This window comes from Plectropomus leopardus, chromosome 6 (assembly GCF_026936395.1).
Source record: "Plectropomus leopardus strain MGB_pleo_1.0 chromosome 6, ASM2693639v1, whole genome shotgun sequence".
Classification (NCBI taxonomy): Eukaryota; Metazoa; Chordata; class Actinopteri; order Perciformes; family Serranidae; genus Plectropomus; species Plectropomus leopardus.
This window is the reverse complement of record NC_142181.1, coordinates 3626214-3647469: the sequence shown is the minus strand read 5'-3', so window position 1 is coordinate 3647469 and position 21256 is coordinate 3626214. Positions and strand designations below refer to the sequence as shown.

The following is a 21256-nucleotide window of genomic DNA, read 5'->3' as shown; positions in this document are numbered from 1 at the left end:
TATATATATATATATATATATATATATATATATATATAAGGTAAGGAGCAACTTGACAAGAAATGTTTTATTTCTTTCTCTTTTTGAAAGAAATTAAACCTTTTTTTTTTTTTTGCTCTGTCAAACGCTCGTGAAAGGCATCTGAATGCAGAACAAGAAAGCTGATACCAGTCCAGGTTTGAAAGGGTTAATGTGTTTGCTTGTTTTTAACTTTTACGAAACACAAAAAATATGTACACAAAAAGGGGAACTGCATAAGTTTTTTGGAGACACTGTGGAGGAATATGTTGCATTATTAGATTCACAGTTTGGAGGTGACAGTGCGGTTGCACAAGTTTCAAACTGAAGTCAAAAAGCTCCAAATGAAAGCAGCCCGTGCGGCTTTTGTTCCTGCGCTGTCTGTTCGCCTCGCAGTGAGTCTGGCCGGTGGGAGGGGGTGATGCTCCTGCTCCTGTCACACATGCCGTACAGCAACAATAATATTTGGAGAGTTACAAGTGGCTGCGGTCTGCAGCACAAACCCAGACGCATGACCAATGAGCTCTCTCTTGCGCGCCGATTTCAGCTGACAGCGATCGTCGGTGTATGCGCGCGACTTTAAAGCTCAGCAGCTGAGATAAAGTTGGTGGTCAGAGTGGAAACGGTGCAAGACGAGAGAGAAGCTGGAAGGAAGGCAGTGCGGATGCTTGGCTTTCTGAGGACGCACAAGCGGCGCGCCGTGCCATTGCGCACAACTTCTTCACTGCATGCAAACGCACCGAGGCTGAATTACAGAGTGGACTTTCCTGAGCAGGAACAAAAATGGCTATACTCATCAGTTCTTTGATTATTTTAACAAAGTTCGTGCTTTATTTCAAGGTAACACACTGCATGGAGGTAGATTTCTGCATACCTGTTCGCGTGGATCACCAAAAGCATGACAAGCATTTGAACCGGCGCGCGGAGCAGATGAATGAAAGGCAGATGATTTTTAGACTGAGCGCATTCAAACAGGAATTTTACCTCCACCTCACGCCGGATTCTAGTTTCCTTGCACCGGGCAGCTTGCCGGCTGAGAGCGCCTCCGCAGCATCAAACGACTCTGCAGCCGCTGACTTGCGGGGATGCTTTTACTCCGGTAATGTCAATGCAGAACCGGACTCATTCGCTGCGCTCAGCCTGTGTAAAGGTCTCCACGGGGGTTTCTCCTACGACGGTATGGAGTATTTCATCAGCCAGACCAGGAGTGAAGACGCAGCAGCCACGTCTGGAAACTCTTTCGACAGGACGCATGTGATCCGCCGCCGGAGACGCGCTGCACACTCCGGCGGCAACTTCACCAGCAGGTGTGGAGTTACACCTGACACCAACTTCAACATCTCCCTGGAGAAATACAAGCACATGAGCGATCTGGAGATCGACGGCTTAACTGAAACTGTGTTAAAAACTCTGGGGAGGTCCAAGAGGTTTGCCTCCATCCCCCGGTTTGTGGAGGTGCTGGTGGTGGCAGATGAATCGATGGCTAAATTTCACGGGGATGACCTGAAGCATTACCTCCTGACCCTGATGTCAGTGGCAGCCAGGCTTTACAAGCACCCCAGCATTCTCAACTCCATAAACATAGTGGTGGTGGGCTTCATGGTGATAAATGAAGCTGACAAGGGACCAAAGGTTTCCAGTAATGCAGCTCTGACTCTGCGCAACTTCTGCTCCTGGCAGAAGAAGCTGAATAAGCACAGCGACAAGCACGCAGAGTACTGGGACACTGCCATACTGTTCACCAAACAGGTAAGCAGGGAATAAAATCACAAAGCTGCACTCACAGACAACCTGAGGATTATGACACAAGTGGCCCCCAGGGCACAGACATGTAAAATCCCCCCCAGACCGACAGATTGACTTTACAACAAATATTAACGGTCACTTCATACAGAGGCATGTGTCCTGCACGCCCGTCTGTCATCCATTCATGAAGGTGTGTGTTGGTGCAGCGACTGCACAGCTCTGCTGGTCCCCGTCATGAGTCACTGGAAAACAGCAACTGAGCCAGTTCTTTCCATAAAAGACCTCACCTCCGTCTGCAGCCACAGAATAAGAACTGGGTCACTATCTGCTCATAAAGGCACCTTCATAATCAGAAAATCTGATAAGAATTCAAATTATTCATTCACTCCAGCTGGTGTAAGTTTTCACCCTCTAAAGCAAGAAAACTCAACTTGCTTTGCTTAGGGGCCACTTTGGCAAAAAGACAGGGGCCGATCGCAGCAGCTCCGCATATGTTTCTAGGATTTTACGACATTTATTGGATTTTAGGATGTTTCTTGGATTTTAAAACATTTCTCAGATTTTTATGCCGTTTCTAGGATTTTAAGACATTTCTAGGACTTTAGGATGTTTCTCTGATTTTAGGATGTTTCTACCTTTTGGACATTTTTAGGATTTTAGAACATCTCTCTGTTTTTAGGATGTTTCTAGAACTTAAGGAAATTTCTAGGATTTAAGCACATTTCCTGGATTTTAGGACATTTCTCTGCAGTTAGGACATTTCTAGGACTACAGGATGTTTCTAAGATTTAAGGGCGTTTCCCAGATTTTTCTAGGATTTCAGTTCTGGAATTTTAGGACATTTCTAGGTTTTTAGGAAGTTTCTAGTATTTTAGAACATTTTTAAGATTTTCGACATTCTGGGGATGTGGGGGATCCTCCATGAGCATTTTTTCTAAACTATGGGGGGGGGGCACTCAGCACCCTATCAAGGGCCACATTTGGTAAGTTGGTAAGCTGAGTATCACTGCTCTTGAGCATTCAGCATGGTCACGGCTGTCCCATAGTCTGATGTGGCCACTGTCGAGTAAATCCTTCTCCACAGTCACTAACTTCTCTCCTGATGCCTGCTTGTCTGTGCCTGCTTTCAATTAGGTCCAGTTTGGCTCCTGCTGGCCATCTGATACACGGCCGCTATCCTTCACTGCGTAGCAACATACAAAAACACTTCAAGGTCAAAATGGCTTATAAAGCACCTCAGTGCTGCAGGAAAGATCTCTTATTTACACTGAGGGCAATTATATGTAGGAAAGTCCAGGTCCGGTGTTGTCCTTGTAGGGCACAATGAGTGCAGCTGCTGAGATGGAAAAAATCTTGTAATAGGTTATGGAGAGCAAGTGGTGTGGAATACACATGGCTGGCAGAGGCTGCTTCTGGCATCGCTGGGCCTCACTGTTACACTGGGTTACCAAGTTCATCGTCCACTCTGTGTTTGTATATACTCCGAACACTACAAATAATTCCTGCCCAGAAATATTAAGACAAAATGAGGTTTGGACACAAAAGCTTTCCCAGTGAGCCTTGGGACAGAGGCAGCTGTCTTCCTCATAATCAAAGAGTCATGGCCATTTTCAGCTGGAGCCCACTTAGGCAAAGTGGTGCTTTAAGCTAAATGCTAACATGCTCAAAATGATAATGCTTGTTGATGTTAAGCAGATATCACGTTTACAACGCAGCCCCTGCAGCTGATCCCAGACGAGATTCGTAAACACTTCTTGGCCATCAAGCAAGAATCAGAACTCAAAATCTTTTCCTGCCATCTACAGATTACAGATTATGGATTTATCCATCTCAACATAGCCAATGCACAGACGGGCGAGTGCGAGAAAGTTCGTGGTAAACATGCAGAGACGGCGCTGGAGTTGTCCTGGTTTTACTTTGCCTCAGTTGCGTGCTGCAGGTGGGACTCATCTTGTCCTCCTAAACTCTTTTCTTACCTCTTTAATTAAACACCAAGCGGACACGTGAGTTGGTTTATCTCCACTGACCCTCTGCTTCAATGTGTTTTAAGAAGAGAGCAACAATAAACGAACCAGAGCCCCATGTGCTTGGTATTACTGTTCTTCATGGTCTGTTCAGTCTCTAGCTCCAGGCACAGCCACACAACACACGTTGGGAACATGCCCATATCCTAAATGATTTTTTAAGATTTCTATGAGAATAAAATGAAAGGTTTGCCACAATAAACACTTATGTCTGTGTGTTACCAGGATCTTTGCGGGGCCACAACCTGCGACACACTGGGGATGGCTGACGTCGGGACCATGTGTGACCCGAAAAGGAGCTGCTCTGTCATTGAAGATGACGGCTTGCCCTCCGCGTTCACAACTGCCCACGAACTTGGTGAGAAAGTTGTTTACGTTTGTAAAATGCAAGGAACATGTTCATCATCAGGGACTGAACTCTCACATTATGCATTTTAGATTTATGCTAATGCACGTTTGGCTTCAGAGTGAGATCCGCTCAGAGCCAGAGCTGCACATTATGTTAGATTGAAATGTCAAAGCAATTCTGCAGTCAGATTTGACGGACGTATATGTACATAATCAGCGCGGAAACCGGCCTGGCCAGAGGGCTGTGCAACTTTCATGATGATCCATGTGGCTGTGGTTCTCAGTTTTGGTCCCACAGCACCGCTGGGTTTCAAACCAACCAGCTACTTAATTGCATTCACCTGATGTTCAGTTTGTAAATCAGTCCCTCGTTAGATGGCTGCAATCAAAACCAGCAGGTCTGCGGGTCGGGATCTGGATATGTTCGACATTACAGCTGCACAACATAACTCTGCACCACTGGCAGCTGCAAATGTCAAGTGAGAGATAACAGTTAGAAAAATCTCAAGTTCAGTCGCCATGAATTATTTCATGTGATAACATACTAACAAATGTACACTTATCTTCCAGCTCGTCTGCGATGCATTTGTGAAGCGGAGGATGTCTTTCTTTCTCTGAACAGAGCCCTCACTCACAGCTCTTTAGAAGGCACTTTGCATTTCAGACTAAAATGTCCAATTACGAAACACCAGTGTCATGTTTGTGCATCAAGCAGGCTACAGAGCTGGAGCCGGGCACGCTTAGCCTAGCTTAGCATAAAGACTGAGGGAAGAGAAAAGACATGCTGCTTTGTCAAAAGTTTAGAAAGAGCCTGCTAAGACCTCTGAAGCTCAACAATTTGCAAGGTTGTAAAGACAAACATGCTCACCAACTGTATCTCAAGCCTGTCTCATTGCAAAGTCATCAAATAGAGACACTTTTGCAGTGATTTCGGTGGAAGATCCCGACGCCAAAAGCCATTTTTCATCATGGCAGTATGATATGTTGCCAGGCGACATCAGCTGAGAATAGGGCCACACATAACCATTCGCAGTGTTATGACGCCGTCAGACGGCCGGTCAGCACCTGCCACAGCAGCATGATACATGGACGGCGGCACCTGACCTGAAACTGTCTTAACCTGTTGCGGCAGATGCAGAAGAATACCCAGTGCGTAATATGTAAACACTTAAGTCCACTGACAAAGCTGAAATATGTGACATCTTGGGATGAGTGTGTTGGTATCTCGCTACCTAAGCTTTAGCAAGTCCTCACCTGCAAAATGCCACTCAAATCAATACTAGAAGATTCAAAATTACCATAAAATAACGACAAAAAGAGGCAAAACAACCACAGAGGGACACAAAATAACCCATAAATACAAAATTAAATTCCCTCAAAGAGACACAAAATGACAACAAAGAGCTGGAAAACCTACAAAGATGCATTACGACTACAAACAAGCAAAATCGCACAAAACAAGGCTTACCAACTATAAAGGGACATAAAATAACAAAAAAATACACTAAATGACTTTAAAGAGACACTAAATAAACCCAAATAACAAAAATGACTACAAAGACATACAAAACCCCAAAAAGATGTATTACAGCCAAAAAGAGACGCAAAACAAAGAAACATAACAAAGACTAAACAGCTATAAAATGTGACTTTTGCATATCTGGGCCCGTTGTCTAATAATGTGCCTCTAACTGCAACATAAATCTTCTCTATTCCTCCAGTCTCTGTGATTTGTGCTGATAATTTGATTGTAGTTTTATCCAAAAAGAGAAATCTTCTCATTGCAGCTTGAGACTACCTGTTTTAGTCGGTCGAAGGCGAAAATGAAAAAGGAGCTTAAGTTGAACACTGCTAAACCTTTTTTTGTCAATTTAATGCGCGGTACTAAACTGCATAACTAAATTTGTATTTCAGCAAACTCCATAAACTTAGCCAAAACCAATCAATAATGCAAGTGACATTTCTCCTCCCATTTCCAATAAGCAGTGATTCAGAAAGCTTTAAAAGAAGCAAGACTCACGCCTGAAACCAGATGCACAAGTCACTCCCGAGGCCCCAGGAGAGGCATTGGTTTACACTGTCCTCTCATATGTTAAGTAATCACATAATTTCCTCTCGGTATGGTTCGGTCTCATGATTGAAATGCCGAAGCACATTTTAAAAAAATGCTTTTTATCTTTTGGAAAGTACTACATGTCCGTATTTAGGGAATGAAATGATTTCCTTGGGAACTAAATTCCCCTGTCAGGCCTGGTTGAGAACATGGACATACGCCACGCTGTAAGTTCCCATGCATAACTGCATTCCTGTCTGCGATGACATCACCTTCAAATCGCTCCAAGTTCAGTGTGCTTTGCCTCATGCGTACGTGTGCTGTGATGTCTGGTTTCTCTTGTGTTAATAATTATCTCCATGGAAACATATCTGCCCAGTGACTTTTTTTAAAAAAATTTTTTTTACTGAGATGTTTTGATACGATGCTTTTTAAGTATTTTGATAATACTGCAATTCCATTTTTATTAAACTAAAATTTAACAGTTTTTTGTATTTATTTTATTTCTTTTATGCTGTTCATTTGTTTATTTCCTGAAAGTACTTTTATTTAATTTTTTTTATTAATTAACATTGACAATTTGTTTTTTACTGTATATTTTATACCATACTTATATTGTTTTTTGTTTATTTGTTTCCATTTGTTTACTGCATAAAGGTACCATTATTTTTTGTTAATTTCTATTATATGACATTGACTCTTGCACTTTTTACAATGCAAAACACTGGGAAATGTTTTTTTCTTAGTAAATTAATGCATTTTATCATTTTTTGCGAAGGCATTTCTTGGTGTGACTGTTAAAGGGTTAAATCGTGATTGAAAATAGAAGTACTTGATTCCAACATGACCTTCTGCCTCTTTTTGCACCCTCCCCTCACCCCTAAGGTCACGTCTTCAACATGCCCCACGACAATGTGAAGGCATGTGAGGAGGTATTTGGGAAACTAAAGGACAACCACATGATGTCTCCCACACTGATTCAGATCGACAGGAGCCGGCCCTGGTCCGTGTGCAGCGCAGCCATCATTACCGAGTTCCTGGACAGAGGTCACGGTTAGTAAACACTTCCTGTATATGTCTCTGGACTCAGATGGACGACTAATTCTGTCCAGGCTTCATGCTCTCAGCTGGTTGTAATCTAATTGTACCCACAAAAAAAGACCTTGGCTCTATTTTGACATGGTTTCATTTGCAATTTCCATTTCAGTTTCAACATGCAAGTGATCACACATTCTTGCTTTATGGTTTGCGGTGATAGAAGCCCAAAGAAATATTCTTATTGTTTTTTCTAGTTTTGTTTCTTAACATTTATTTGGATGAAACTGATTTTTTTTCTTCTCCTTTTAAGTAGGTGAGTGTCAATTCTTGAGTGACATTTTTTCACATTTTGTGCCTAAAATCTGCACAAAATGGGGGTCAAAGTCGATATAACTAGGGTCAACACTTTAATAATGCTCAAATAAATTCAATAGCATGAGGATAAAACCTTAAAACAACATAAGGTCATCAAAACTAACATGTCTAAATTGACGAGGGAATAGATGGAGCAAATAGATCACACTGTAGTCTATGCGTTAACTTCCACCGGCTCTGCTGCCTTGTGAATCGACTCTGAATCGACCCGTTACAGCGCCGGCAGTCTGGCTTGTTTTTTTGCCGAATGCCGGAGCACTTTGCATTAATTCAGCCAAATTAAGCACAGAGCAGACAGGAAGTCAGACAGCGACACCACATTAAAACATCCTGTTAATTTCAGAATAAAATACTGTGTTGACGCCAAATCGCAATTCATGTAACTACAACAACAAAACGTCCCAATGAGCAGATTCAGGCCTGAAGTCAACAGGTCAGAGGTTTTCAGAGGTCACGACCGACCGACGGACAAGGAGAAGCTAATTATGGGAAACCACAAAAAGATTTATGACACTACGCAACCATAGAAGGAAATACAGTGATACACCATATCAGGAGTTATGGGAGTGGATGGTGAGTTATTACTAATTAGCTTCTTTACTGATATAATGGTCGTGATTCTGTAATTGCTGCGGGAACTCCTCAGTCTCACCACCCCGGCTGATCTTCCAGTGCTGCTCCGTGCTGCACTCAAACCACAACCGGCGGGAGCACGGTGCAAAACCACAGCTGAGCTGTTCCTTAATGCACATGCAAGCAGTGCAAATCCACCGCAAGACAGTGGCTTGTAAAATGTACAAAATGTATTCAGCTAAGAGTACATTTTGTTGTATTTTGATGTTGTCACATCCAGATATCCAGCATCTACTACACAGCGTTGGATGAGAGCAGGAAAAGAATTATTTAAAACAGTTTGTGTATGATTTTTTAAGTAAGAAAATGAAAGTTCATTGCAGAAGTGGTACACATCAGATTCATCGATATTCCTCAACTGACTGCATCCAGAAGAAATGCAGGAATGTGAAAACACTTCGCTGCAGAATTACACTCAATAGCAATAACCTTTATCCTCAAGAGAAACAGAGCAAGTGTATCTGAGGAAGTTTATTTTTTTGAGATGTTATATCATATGCTGATGATGACCTGCTGTATCCACTTCCAGTATTCACATTTAACATAACATTTATAAGTGTATTTATATATCATTTGGCTTTTTCTCCTCTGGGTCTTCTTTGTGCCGAGTCTTTTTCTGTCTCTCTGTAAACTCTCATAAGTGACTCAGAGTGGATTCTCTGTTACAGACAGAATTAAACACCAATTTATGGCCTCCTCTCCAACAGCCCACTAACTGTAACAAGCAAATGAGCATTTATTAAGTTTAGCACTCCAACAGCTAACACCACTGTCTCTTCTACATGAGTTATTTGCTTAATCTAAACATTATCCGGTGCCTGCGCTGTCTCATATAGGCAGCTTGCTGTCTGCTTTTGTACAGACTCAAGACAACCTGATTTAAACCCGCAGTACAGAAACAAGGGTTCAAAAAGGGTTTCTCATGAAGGGCTGAGGTTCTACCAAAAAACATTTGCTTCTGAAGAACCCATTTTTGAGGAAAGGGTTTTTTGTAAGACTAATGGTTCTATTAGACGCCCTTTTCACCCGAAAACCATTATAAGAAGGTTCCTCAAGGATTGTTGATAGTGCGGCTGTTACAAGATTCACACATATTTTCGTCCATGTTTCAAGAGGTAAATGTACCTGGAATCACCTTTATCAATTCATTTTACTCGTGTTCTCCCATATTTGATATGTGTACAAAGAACCCTGTAAAATGGTTTCAGGTGGAACCTTTATAAAAAGTTCGACCAGATATCAATAAGGGTTCTCCAATAGAGACAAGCCATAGAACCACATATGGTTTTAGTTAGCATCTTTTTTTCCTCAGACTGTACGTAAAGTTTTAAGATCAATCACTATGTTGTTTTAATGCTACAATCCATTGTTTTATAGTAATACAATTTTGCACAACCGGTTGTCATTACCTTACTAATACCTCATAACACACAACAGGTTTGAAGAACAAAATCAGTTCCCTTCCTCTGTTACAAATACAAAAACACTGATAAGTTCAGCTTAAGTTTTAAGTGTTTAAAAAAGGTTATCAGGAGAAGCCAAAGGCCACAAAACGTACCAGTCAAGGTGGCTTTGACAAGAATGTTTGAACAGTTCGAATCATAAAGTCAACTTAATTTTAATATCCGTTTGAGTGAATGCAGCTGCGGTGTGATTGTTCGTGATTTTTTTTGGTTTGTCTCTGCAGGAGACTGTTTGCTGGACCAGCCTCAAAGGCAGCTGTCCCTCTCAGACAACCTGCCTGGTTCCAGCTACAGCCTGCCCCGACAGTGTGAGCTTGCCTTCGGCCCCGGCTCCAAGCCCTGTCCGTACATGCAGCCCTGCTCCAAGTTGTGGTGCACGGGGAAGGCCCGCGGTCAGCTGGTCTGCCAAACCCGACACTTCCCCTGGGCGGACGGCACCAGCTGCGGTAACGGCAAAGTCTGCTACCGAGGAACCTGCTCTGATAAGAACACCACCATACACGTCAAGGTGAGAGCCGGCGGAAAGAAAGCCCTCCCTGCTTGTTCTTTTTTTTAATCACAGATTGATGTACCAATATTTTTCTTTTTTCCCAGGTGGATGGCAGGTGGGGAAAGTGGGGCGCATTTGGAGACTGTTCCCGAAGTTGTGGTGGAGGAGTTCAGCTAGCCAAGAGAGAGTGTAACAACCCCGTTCCCGAGAATGGAGGCAAATACTGCTACGGCCTTCGCATCAAATATCGCTCCTGTAACCTCAATCCATGTCCTGAAACAGGTAGTTGTACAGTACACTGCTTGAGCACATTCACACAGGAAGACACACCTTAAGGGCTAAAACTTACCAAAAATTAACCTTTCCACCAAACGGCAATCGTCCAATCTTACCGTAGCATTTGTAACAAGTCCTGTCCAAGTTTGGCTGCCTCTGAATATTGAAGCACACTTTTTAGGAAGTAAGCTGCAATTGCAAGCCAAGCTAAGTAGCTTCCCTGCTGGAGAAAAACAGCTTAAACCCAGCTTATACTGGTAGCTAGTTTTAGTTGGTTTTAACTGGTCAAAGATGGTTTTAGATGGTCCTGACCCAGTTCTTGCTGGTCTTTAATGGTTTATAGCTGGGTGGGTCACTGACTGGACCAGCTGCTGTGACCAGTCTGGTCATGCCAAAGGGGTGTTTGATGGTCGTTTGCCAGTTAATTGTTTTTATCATATAAAAAAAAATCTTATATATCCCATGACAAAAGACTTAACTGATTTATGCCCTTCACTTTGCATACTTCCCCCTCATGATACTGTTATTTCTCCAGAATCAAGGACATTGATTTGGTTTGGATTTTGTAGGAACTTCAGAGGATAAACCAGCTAGAGTGACCATCACAAGATGGTATGACCAGCTAAACCACCAAAAATTATGCAAAAACATACCTTAAGCTGGTCAAACGAGCTGGTCAACCAGCTTAACCATCTTAAACTGGTCACGCAGATTTTTCTCAGCAGGGTTCCTACCTATAAAACTATCCTAACCCGGTGGTACTTGCAAGCCAGGGAGTTAAATGTAGGGTTAATTTCTAGCACTTGTTTTGTGACCAGAAAACTCGCAGACTACTGCATCCGTTCAATCATCTCATGTGTAGCTATTCAGAGACGAGAGACAACAGCCTGAGAAATAACTGAGTCAAAGTTAAGTAATTTCACATGGTGTGTTTTAAAGAGAGTCGAGTAATAAGCAAAAGCAGAGCTTTTAACCAAGAATGGACAGACTCTTGTTAAAAATTGACAAAGTGCCTGGATGACATCAGTTACTTATTAGCAGCTGTGTCCTGCTCTTTACCAGTTTTGGGAAAAGTTGACCCACTAGGAAACCCAGCTACAGTTACCCAAGATAGTGCTATACATTCGCTTAACACATCCTTTTCTCTTATGATGGTAAAAGTCAAACATACTGTTTCATAATGCAATCAAGTATGTAAGTTAGGGAGCAGCAAATGCATATTTTAGACCTCTTTTTCAAAAGAGTCAGCAGGAAACATTAAAATGTCTGCTGGAATGGAGTAAACTTTATCTTAAAAACCTCTCTAGCTACAACTGATGAAAAAAGTCATTCAATAAATTGTCAGTTGCTGGCTATAAATAAGAAGCTGCTGATGTCTACTTTTGTCTGAAATCAAGAACTATTTTTCTGAAAATGATCAGACACCATTTTCATGGTAAAAATGCGCATATGTTGTGTAAGAAAAGAAAGCGTGACATGCATAGCGACTGGGCCGGGGCTTAGTGAACAGTCTTGCAAAACTACAATCACTCTGTACGTCCAACAGTGTCGAGTCACCAATCTAATCTGAGATTTTTTTTTTTTTTTTTTAACATCTCCAGGTAAGAGTTTCCGGGAGGAGCAGTGTGAGGCATTCAATGGCTTAAACCTGAACACCAACAGACTGGGTTCCTCTGTGGTTTGGGTTCCCAAATATTCGGGCATCTCTCCCAAGGACAAATGCAAGCTCATCTGCCGTGCCAACGGGACTGGGTACTTCTATGTCCTCGCTCCAAAGGTATGTAGATGATTTGCTTTGTTCTTAAGATGTTTTCACATTTTGCACGATTGTTTCTTATAGTGCACATGGACAATTGCTCCCCCCTCCCCTCTCTCCTGCCGGTCACATTAGTATCGTTATTACGTGTCCAAGTACACTTGCCTGTGTACACACTCCGATACAGTAGGTAATGGTATGCATGTAGTTGGTTTGCAATCCGCCAATACACACAAAGAAGAAACAACTTGCATCATCAACTAGGGCCCAATGCTGCGAGGGTGAGAAGGTGTCGGAAGAGTCCGGAGGTGTTGAGGAATGCATGTACAGCTCTACTTGCTGACTGCAAGCTGAGAAACAGACCAGATGATAACTAGAATATTCTCTTTTGATTTCCATGGTGCATTTAAAAAGCAGGGACAAGCTACCTAACCAGCGACATAAGTTATGTTAGTACAATGGCAATGACTGCCGCACACACATAGCACGGCAAGGTTACTTTCACACCTCCCGCGGACTATACTCAAGTACACATGAATTGTGACTGAGACCAGTTTTTCAAGAGGACTGCAGCATGGTTCACAAACTGTGCTGGAGCCCAGTACACTTGTGATCACACTAATCAAATGACCTGGACTTTTGGGTCAAGTGTACGGCTAATAATCTGGATTAGGGTCCTTAACGTGAAACCACCCTTAACCATATGTTTGTTTCTGTTTTATTGAACTGCTCCCTTCCTCTACTCACATAGAAAAACTGAAATAAGTTTAAGAACTGTTTCTTAATTGCTGAAAAAGTGGAATTAGTTCGAGAACATAAATTAGATTTATTAGACACTCCTGTGGGAACTTTGTGTTACCAAAGTAGAGAAACTACGTCTAGCCAAATGACATATTGACTGCTTTCACATTACCAGCAGCAAAACATAATTACCCAACCATCTGGAGGTTGAGTTGAGTCTGATAATTGCTAGCTGTAGTGCATATGTGGCTGCAGTCTGTAGACGATACATAGAGCAATGCTGTCAGCTTTCATTATGATAATGTGAATTAAAAACAAAGGCTTGTCACACTTAGAACTTAGAAAAAGCTAAGAAATGGCATTGGGGAATTCTGTTAATATTCTAAGCTAAATGGTTATCAACTTTTGTACTTGCTAATGCAATCTGAGCTCTTTGTAATTGAGCACGTCAACTGGGCTCACTACCTCATGGGAGGCTTAGTTGAAACATTTAAGTAGAAATATCAAGCAACTCTGTTCACAAAGGTTTGGCGTGTAGCTTTGTCCCTTATCTGCAATGCAAGAAGTGCTGCTTCCATCAGCAGCAAAGCAGTGAGAGGTGGTGTGTTAGTGACAGCGTAGAGAGAGGCTGCTGCTGCAGGATGGATGGCGTGGTGAGAAAGGGAAACATGCAGGGACAGTATCACTTCACAGCTGTGGCTTGTCAGCAACTATTTATGCAACCATAAAGGAAACAAAGCTTGTAGCAGCAATCCAGGCCAACATCTCGTTTACACTACAGGACACTGTACTCTCGCTCTGGTGCTTCTTTTGACATTCTACTTGTATGGCTTTTGGGGTCATTATACAAGATACAAGGTAGATTTATTCGTCACTTTTTAAACATAGTTGAAAATGCAAATTGTCTTTGATCCTGCTACATCTTTGGAGTTGAAGGTTGAGTTGATTAAAATCAGCAGCTACTATGAAAAGTCCATCCAGTTGCTTGGGCATGTTGCTGCTGGTGGCATCATTCAGTCCTGCATTTTTTAAATTTGCATCAGTCTTGTGTCCTGTTGGCTCTTAACAAGGTTCGCCCATCCAGTGCAACAACTTCTTCCAGGATGTTAGGGGTTAACCATGTCTCTGTAAAGATATGACAAGAGCAGTCTCTGATCTCCCGTTGCTGAGTGAGCCTTAATCACATCTCATCCACTTTATTCTCCTGCGACCGGACATTAGCCAGAAGAGACTTGGTTAAGGAACAGCTCTCGGTCCAAGTCGGGTCAGCCTCGCCCTGATGTCAGCTCTCCTCCCCCTCTTCATTTGGTGCTTTTGGTTTTGTTTCTCCCCTCTGGTCTGACTGGCCACTCGGTGTAGGCTGTTGGTGGAGATCCTCTAGTGGTCTGCTGCATTCAGTCCAAACTCTACACAACTTTTCATAATGTTGATAAGTTTTTCTCATAGAAAAGTTGTGCTTCAGTTGAAATAAAATAGGAAAATATAATGAAAAAAGTAGCAAGGATTGGAGGAGCTACCAGCTGCTGCATCTATATGGGCCACTGTCGATGCTTATATGTTTCATGTATGTTTATTTAGACATAAGAATGAAGTATGCAAAGATGCTGGCTCATATATGTGGCAACCACTTTCTGTCTTGATCGGAATAATGCCATGTTTCTCACTTTGCAGGTTGTGGATGGGACGCCCTGCTCTCCGGACACCTCAGCCGTATGTGTTCAAGGAAAGTGCATCAAGGCAGGCTGCGATGGCAAGCTGGACTCTAACAGGAAGTTTGACAAGTGTGGCGTGTGTGGCGGCGACAACCAGGGCTGCAAGAAGGTCTCAGGAATGTTCACAAAACCTATGTAAGTAGGATGTCAGCAGATACGGCATTACTCTTTCATGTCACATCAAAATAAATCGAGGTCAACGACATGTCAACTTAAGACTGCGGACAGTATAAGTTTTGCAATGGAGATTTCTTTTTTTAGATGTGTGTTACTGAAAAAGAAGAGGAACTGAGCTTTTTCAACCTGCTGCATGCTGCCTTCACCCTTAGTAGTCTAGTGGCATCAGAAGTTTGTAAAAGAAAAGCAACCAAACAATCACAGTTTTCCAATGTGATATCCTTTTACCTGTCACACCTAAAGAGCCCAAGGGCAATGCCACAAAAGGTACAGCCTCCAAATGCAGAACTATAAATTAAGCTTTAGAAATAGCCTTGAGATAGGTATACATGGACAACACAGTCATTCTTTGGCAGCATGTCCTGTAAATATGCAGTGATTGCCAATATGTTCATGGAAATAAATAATCTTGTGGAGTCCTTTCAAAACACTAATGAACAATGGTTTGAGGATATTTTAGGCAAACTGTATCTGGCTCTGGAGACTGGATGAATCAAAAACATACTTAGTTTAGCTTTTAGCTCAAAATCTTGGAGCAGAGGGAAGCAGCTGACCAAGTGAACTTACTGAGGCCTAAACTGCATTATGTTTTCGGTTTGTCCATCCATATGTCCGTCTGTCTAACCCATTTTTTGAGAAAGCAATCTCAGAATTTCCTCAAATATGGCACAAACATCCACTTGGACTCAATGATGAACTGATAAAATTTTAGCAGTCAAGGGCCAAGCTCACTGTGACCCTCTCCGTTGCATTCTTGTGAACCCGATATGTCAAGAACTCCCTGAGGGAGTTTCCTAAAATTTGGCACAAACATCCACTTGGACTCAAGACTGATCTTATTAGAATTTGGTGGTCGAAGTTCAAGGTCAGCGTCCTCAAAAAACATGCTTTGGGCCATAACTCATAATTTGAATTTGTATGCTTAATATGACAAAAATTCACACGTCTAGAAGGATAAAATGATGAAGGGATGGCATTTTAAAAAAAGTCACATAGTCAGAAAAGTAAAAAAAGTCAAAAATGAACTTCTTTTTGAAATTAATATGTTTTGCAAAAACATTTTAGGGCATTAATCGACACCATAACTCAGGAACAGAGAGGTTTGGATGGACATGGACGTTAACTCTTAGTGCAACTCAACTGGGTTGCATCACACTGCAAGGCAGTAATTCTTGTGTATTTTATGCACAAATACAAAACATTGTGGTTGAATGAGCTACCTTGCACAGTGGAGCATCATTTTTAAATGAATTGTTGGGTAGCTTGTGATTTACCAAGATTAAATATCTAAGTGAATTTTAGAACTAACTGTTTTCCCTGCCTAAAGTCTTTGTGCTAAGCTCGGCCAACAATGCCTTGGATCAGTCTTTCTCCTGGAAGCACAGAAATTACTGATGTTCTCATTTAACTCTTGGTAAGAAAGCAAAGAACTGTTTCCCAAAATATTACAGTGTTCCTTTAGTTGGAAACAATCATGTAAAGTATCATTCAGCCTTGACAAGTGATATCTTGTTTACCACCAAATCATCTTGGATTATGAAGGAAATTTTCTTCATTTACCTTACTAGGCAAAGCAATACGGTATAAACATGCAGTGATCAACTCCAGAATTACCAATCCTTGTTGTATTGTGGCTCATGAGAAATTGATAGTCAGGATGGGCATAAAGACGGCTTGTGCATCTGGAGGCAACATATCACCTTGGCCATGGTCCTAATGATTGACTCAACAAGATGGCACCAATGTTCAGTGACAAGCCATGATCTACTCTTTCTCTGAAATCCTTTAAGTTAATGATGTTTAAGAGTAAATTAAGCGCTTTTAAGTTTTCATCAATTGTCTTGAAAAACATTGGCGGCTCAGTATTATTAATGCTCTACATCTCCACATTTTCTTTTCAGTCATGGCTACAACTTTGTGGTGATGCTGCCCGTTGGAGCTTCCAACATTGACATCCGTCAGCGTGGCTACCGGGGAATGGTCAGCGACGAAAACTACTTGGCAGTGAAGAACGGGCACGGCAAGTACCTGCTGAACGGCAACTATGTGGTGTCAGCTGTGGAGCGTGACCTGCTGGTGAAGGGCAGCTTACTGCGCTACAGCGGCACATCAACATCTGTGGAGATTCTTCAGGCCACCAGACCTCTGCAGGAGCCTCTGACTGTGGAGGTGCTCTCTGTGGGGAAGATGACTCCTCCTAGGGTGCGTTACTCTTTCTACATTACCAAAGAGAGCAAAGAGGAGAAGACTCTGCGTAAAGAGGAGAGAAGCCACGCAGCACATAATAGCGTCTTGGCCGACAGTAATAGGGTAGAAGCTAAGAAGCAGATGATGGGAAAGAGGCCAGTCAGTCACTGGGTGACAGGAAGTTGGGATTCGTGCACGGTGACTTGTGGGAATGGTCTGCAGAAGAGACTGGTGCAGTGCCAGAGCATGGAGGGACGCCCTGCAGTGGACTGTGACAGTGCTGACAGGCCAGTAGCAGTGAGAGCATGTGGGGATCCATGTCCCATGTGGGATGTAGGGGCCTGGTCTCACTGCTCCAAGTCCTGTGGAAGGGGCTTTAAAAGGCGTCCAGTGCGCTGCATGACCGAGAATGGTCTGAATCTACCCAGAGACCACTGCTCTGGAAGGAGGAAGCCTCAAGAACTGGACCTCTGCAATCTGAAACCATGTTAGAGCAGAAAAGGCACAGCCCAAGGACTTCATTTTGCCGGTCAAAGTTACAATTTGACATGAACCTTCGCCCAAATCTGCATGATAATGACCCTTGGCTGTGTTGGGTAAAAATACTCTCAAATGCAGTCTGGCAATGTCTGAAGTGGCGTCTGCCTTACGGAGGAAAGCCAATGGAGACAGAGAGGGTCTTCCTCCATTGTTTGAAAAAGACAGACTTCTGCTTGAATTAGAGAAAAGAAGGAAAGCTGTCTTTTTGAAAACTGTCAAACCAACTGCCTCAGGTTTGACTTGTGGTTAGTCTACCTCTACCAGGAAAGATGACACAATGCCTGAGCATTGACAGAGAGGAACAGGAGAGAAAGATGCAGAGACACATACATCTGCACACAAACATAACTTCTTCATACGGTTAGCTGCATGGGATGAAACCGCAAAAGCAGAGAGAAATGAAAGTCCAGGACAAACACATAAAGCACAGTGAGGTAGAACCTCAGCGATCAGACTGTGCAGCATCAGAAGCAGATATCTCACCTGTGAATTGACATTTTTCTCATTTAACTGAAGAACTAATGAAAATGTGAAATGCAGTACTGTATTATTCACGGTAAATTCAAGACCTGATTGGTCCGTGCAGTTTCTACAGCTTTTTTTGTTGTAATTTTCTGCTGCTGTCTTATGTAGAATAATCAAAGCCAGCATCCTATTTCACTGCCAGTCACAGCTTTACATGCTTTATATTCTTCCAAAATGAGAAAACAAACAATATCCTACACTCTTGATCCACACTTTGTGAATTCGATCATTATCAAAGAATTCCTGAATTTTACTAGCAACCAAAATAGTAAAAATATTTTTATGAGGAAAATTAATTTAGAGCTAAGATACTAGCGTATTCTATACAGTGAATGTAGGCTGTTTGTATGGTGCAGTCATACTATGTCTGTGTCCGTTCTGTGTTAATCAAACCGACCAATGCTCAGCTGTTTGTTCTATGTTGCCAAAGAATTATAACCTTAAAAAAAGCCTTAGTACTGTGAGAGAAAACTCTCTTACTGAACTTTTTTGTCTGCTTCAACATGCACATGCACATAAACATAAACCATTTGTTTTAACTTTAAAACAAAAGTGTCTTGGCTGCTTTAAACTTGTCTTTCCAAATTCTGTCAACTGACAAATTTAAGGCAACACAGACACTAATTTTTAAAGTTAAAACGAGTAGTTTGGTTTTATAGTGCATGTTCTCCTTTGCAAAAAAATCCTGAAACCACAAGGGAGAAATTAGCATTTACTATTTTGCTTTGTGATGTTGCTCCCTTGTTTTATATCTATTCAATGCAATCCCATTATGTATCTGTCTTTGTAGATAGAGATTTTATTTTGATACAACCGATCAATCTTTGTATAAAGCAGTAACGCTGGCATTTTATCAGACAGCAGCCTGCAACAAAACACACATTCATCACATTAGCTTTGCTGCTAAAGTCTCCTTAACATCCAACTTAAAAACATCAACCCAGCTTAGTGTGTTGAATGAGCCACCAAACAAACATTCATTGAGAAAAACGTGCCGCTAGCATCAGTTTGCAGGCTAGGTAGCTAATTAGCTGCTCAGCTGAAGCACATTAAACAGCATGCAAAAGCTACCTTCAAATGTCACCTGGGTCCAGTTAAATGCTGGTGTGCTCCTTTCTCTTCAATAACAACACCCCGTCCGCTCATTACATGTAGGCTACAGCACAAATTAGTTTACTTTGTCTCCAGTTTCCGACAGTGCCACACCAGCAATCTGGCAGCCTGCCAAAGATGACGATGTCATGCTGGGGTCGAGGAAATTTTGATGGGCTTTTTTCTTTTTTTACTATTTTCTGATATTTTGCAGCTTTTAAAGGAAGTATCGATCTATAGGTAACAAATTTTTCCACCAATTCTCCACCGAGTATCCACACGTTTATAAGCTATATTCCTTCTTAATTAGCAAAAATGGGACTGAAAATAATAATAGTTTATTCATACTTTTGAAGTACAAAAATGCAAAAGTGCTTTCCACAGTCAGAACGATAATGGACAACTGCAGGACTTAAGCAGCATGGCATACAGAAGCAGTTAACAATTTAATACAAAGTAATGGTAGAAGGTAGTAGAAAATATAAAAAGACTTAAAAATATATATATATCAATTAAAAGATACTTAAAAACATTGGCAATCGGTGCAATGAAGGCAAGGTTACTGAGATACTGGGAAATGATTTGCTTCAGCTCAATCATTTGACTTCTGAATTTTGTACGATTCGAAGGTTTTCAATACCTTAAATGCTAAGACAAATAAACAAGGCATTACATTAGTCTAGGCAGTAAGATTGCTTAATATATACACCACTTGTTTTGTGCTCAAAAGATGTATCATTTTAATATTCTACAAAAAAGTGAATGTTTGCTTTGCTGCTCTGGATAAAATTCATGTTGGTTGGTTGGTTGGTTGGTTTTTCCCCCAAAATTCACAGGCTTCTGTCCTGCTGCGTTGCTACTTTACCACCTTTTGCCCTTCATGAGCAGATATATTGCATCATTTCAGCCTATCGTTGTACTGCCTCAACCAGGAAAATGTACATGGTTTGATCATTTGCTCTGGTGTTACTTATTCTCATTAGTGAGCTGTTTCATATCTTCTCTATGAAACATTCATGGGGAAATTAACGGGACAATTCACACTAAAACTCAATCAAACACCTATTGGTTTACACTACATCATGGCATTGTATTTTGTCGTACTGAAGGAACTGTTTTTATTTCATTGGATAAAACTGCATTTCAAACACAGCTGGAAATATCTTTGGTTAAATACAAAAACCTTCTCAAACCCAACTGGTCAAATACAGTGGCTTGGTCAGTGCCCCTACGCTTCAACCTTTGATGCTCTAGGCACTCTTCTAGCATTAGGATTGGATGCTCAGAGACGGCGTGTTAATTTCCACTTGTTACATGTATAGTGTCTTTTCAAAAATAGTTCTGTGTTCACAGGAAATGTAGATTTTATTAGAAAAACTAATTTAGATTTAGGTAACAAAACTAGTTGGTTAGGTTAAAAAAAGGCAGTGATTTTGGTGTAGGAACGTACATTTATTACAGAACTTTAGTAAGCTGATTATATTAATGTGATGTCACAACTCCACATTTCAAACAGGACACATACAAGGGTCTCCTGGGTGAAAGTCCGGTATCCACCACCCTTCTCTCCCGCCCTACTCGGACGTTCTCACTCTTCATACTGTGTCATTGCTGTTGATGGCTTTACATTGGGATTTTTTGGAAGCCCGGTTTGTATCATATACCCCTTTAACACCAAAATTAGCACGTGCACACAGGTTTTTTTAACACGGGTAAACCTGCTCAATATGACCGATTGGCAGTAGAGACAGTAGCCGCTGGAGAGGGAGTCGGCCTTTCTGTGTGTGTGCTGTTTTGTTGGTGTGTCCGTGTGATGTCACAGACAAGCAGGAAAACAGGTAAACAGTAGTAAGCAGCAGGATCAGAGGTCTTTGAAATTTTTTCAGTGGTTTCTCCTCTTAAGGCTATTTATGTCTTACTTATTAAGTCTCCCTTTCAAACTCGGCGCAGACTAGTTTGGAACAATATTTTAGGGCTGCTTAGGAGGAGACAGAGAGTAATAAGTGACAGTGCGTCATTTCATCTCGCCGGTTGAAGAGATGAAATTACTGCATTCAGCTGT

General features: G+C 41.7%; 1 protein-coding gene across 1 annotated transcript; it reads left to right on the top strand.

The window, feature by feature from the left end:
* The first annotated feature begins 516 nt into the window (after positions 1-516).
* LOC121942986 (A disintegrin and metalloproteinase with thrombospondin motifs 15-like) lies at positions 517-18573 on the top strand. The gene is made up of 8 exons (XM_088078505.1): positions 517-1767; positions 4014-4146; positions 7075-7242; positions 9923-10206; positions 10293-10470; positions 12066-12241; positions 14633-14808; positions 16752-18573. The coding sequence occupies exons 1-8, from the start codon at positions 802-804 to the stop codon at positions 17527-17529; spliced, it is 2859 nt and encodes a 952-aa protein (XP_087934631.1). The 5' UTR covers positions 517-801; the 3' UTR covers positions 17530-18573.
* Positions 18574-21256: the final 2683 nt, after the last annotated feature.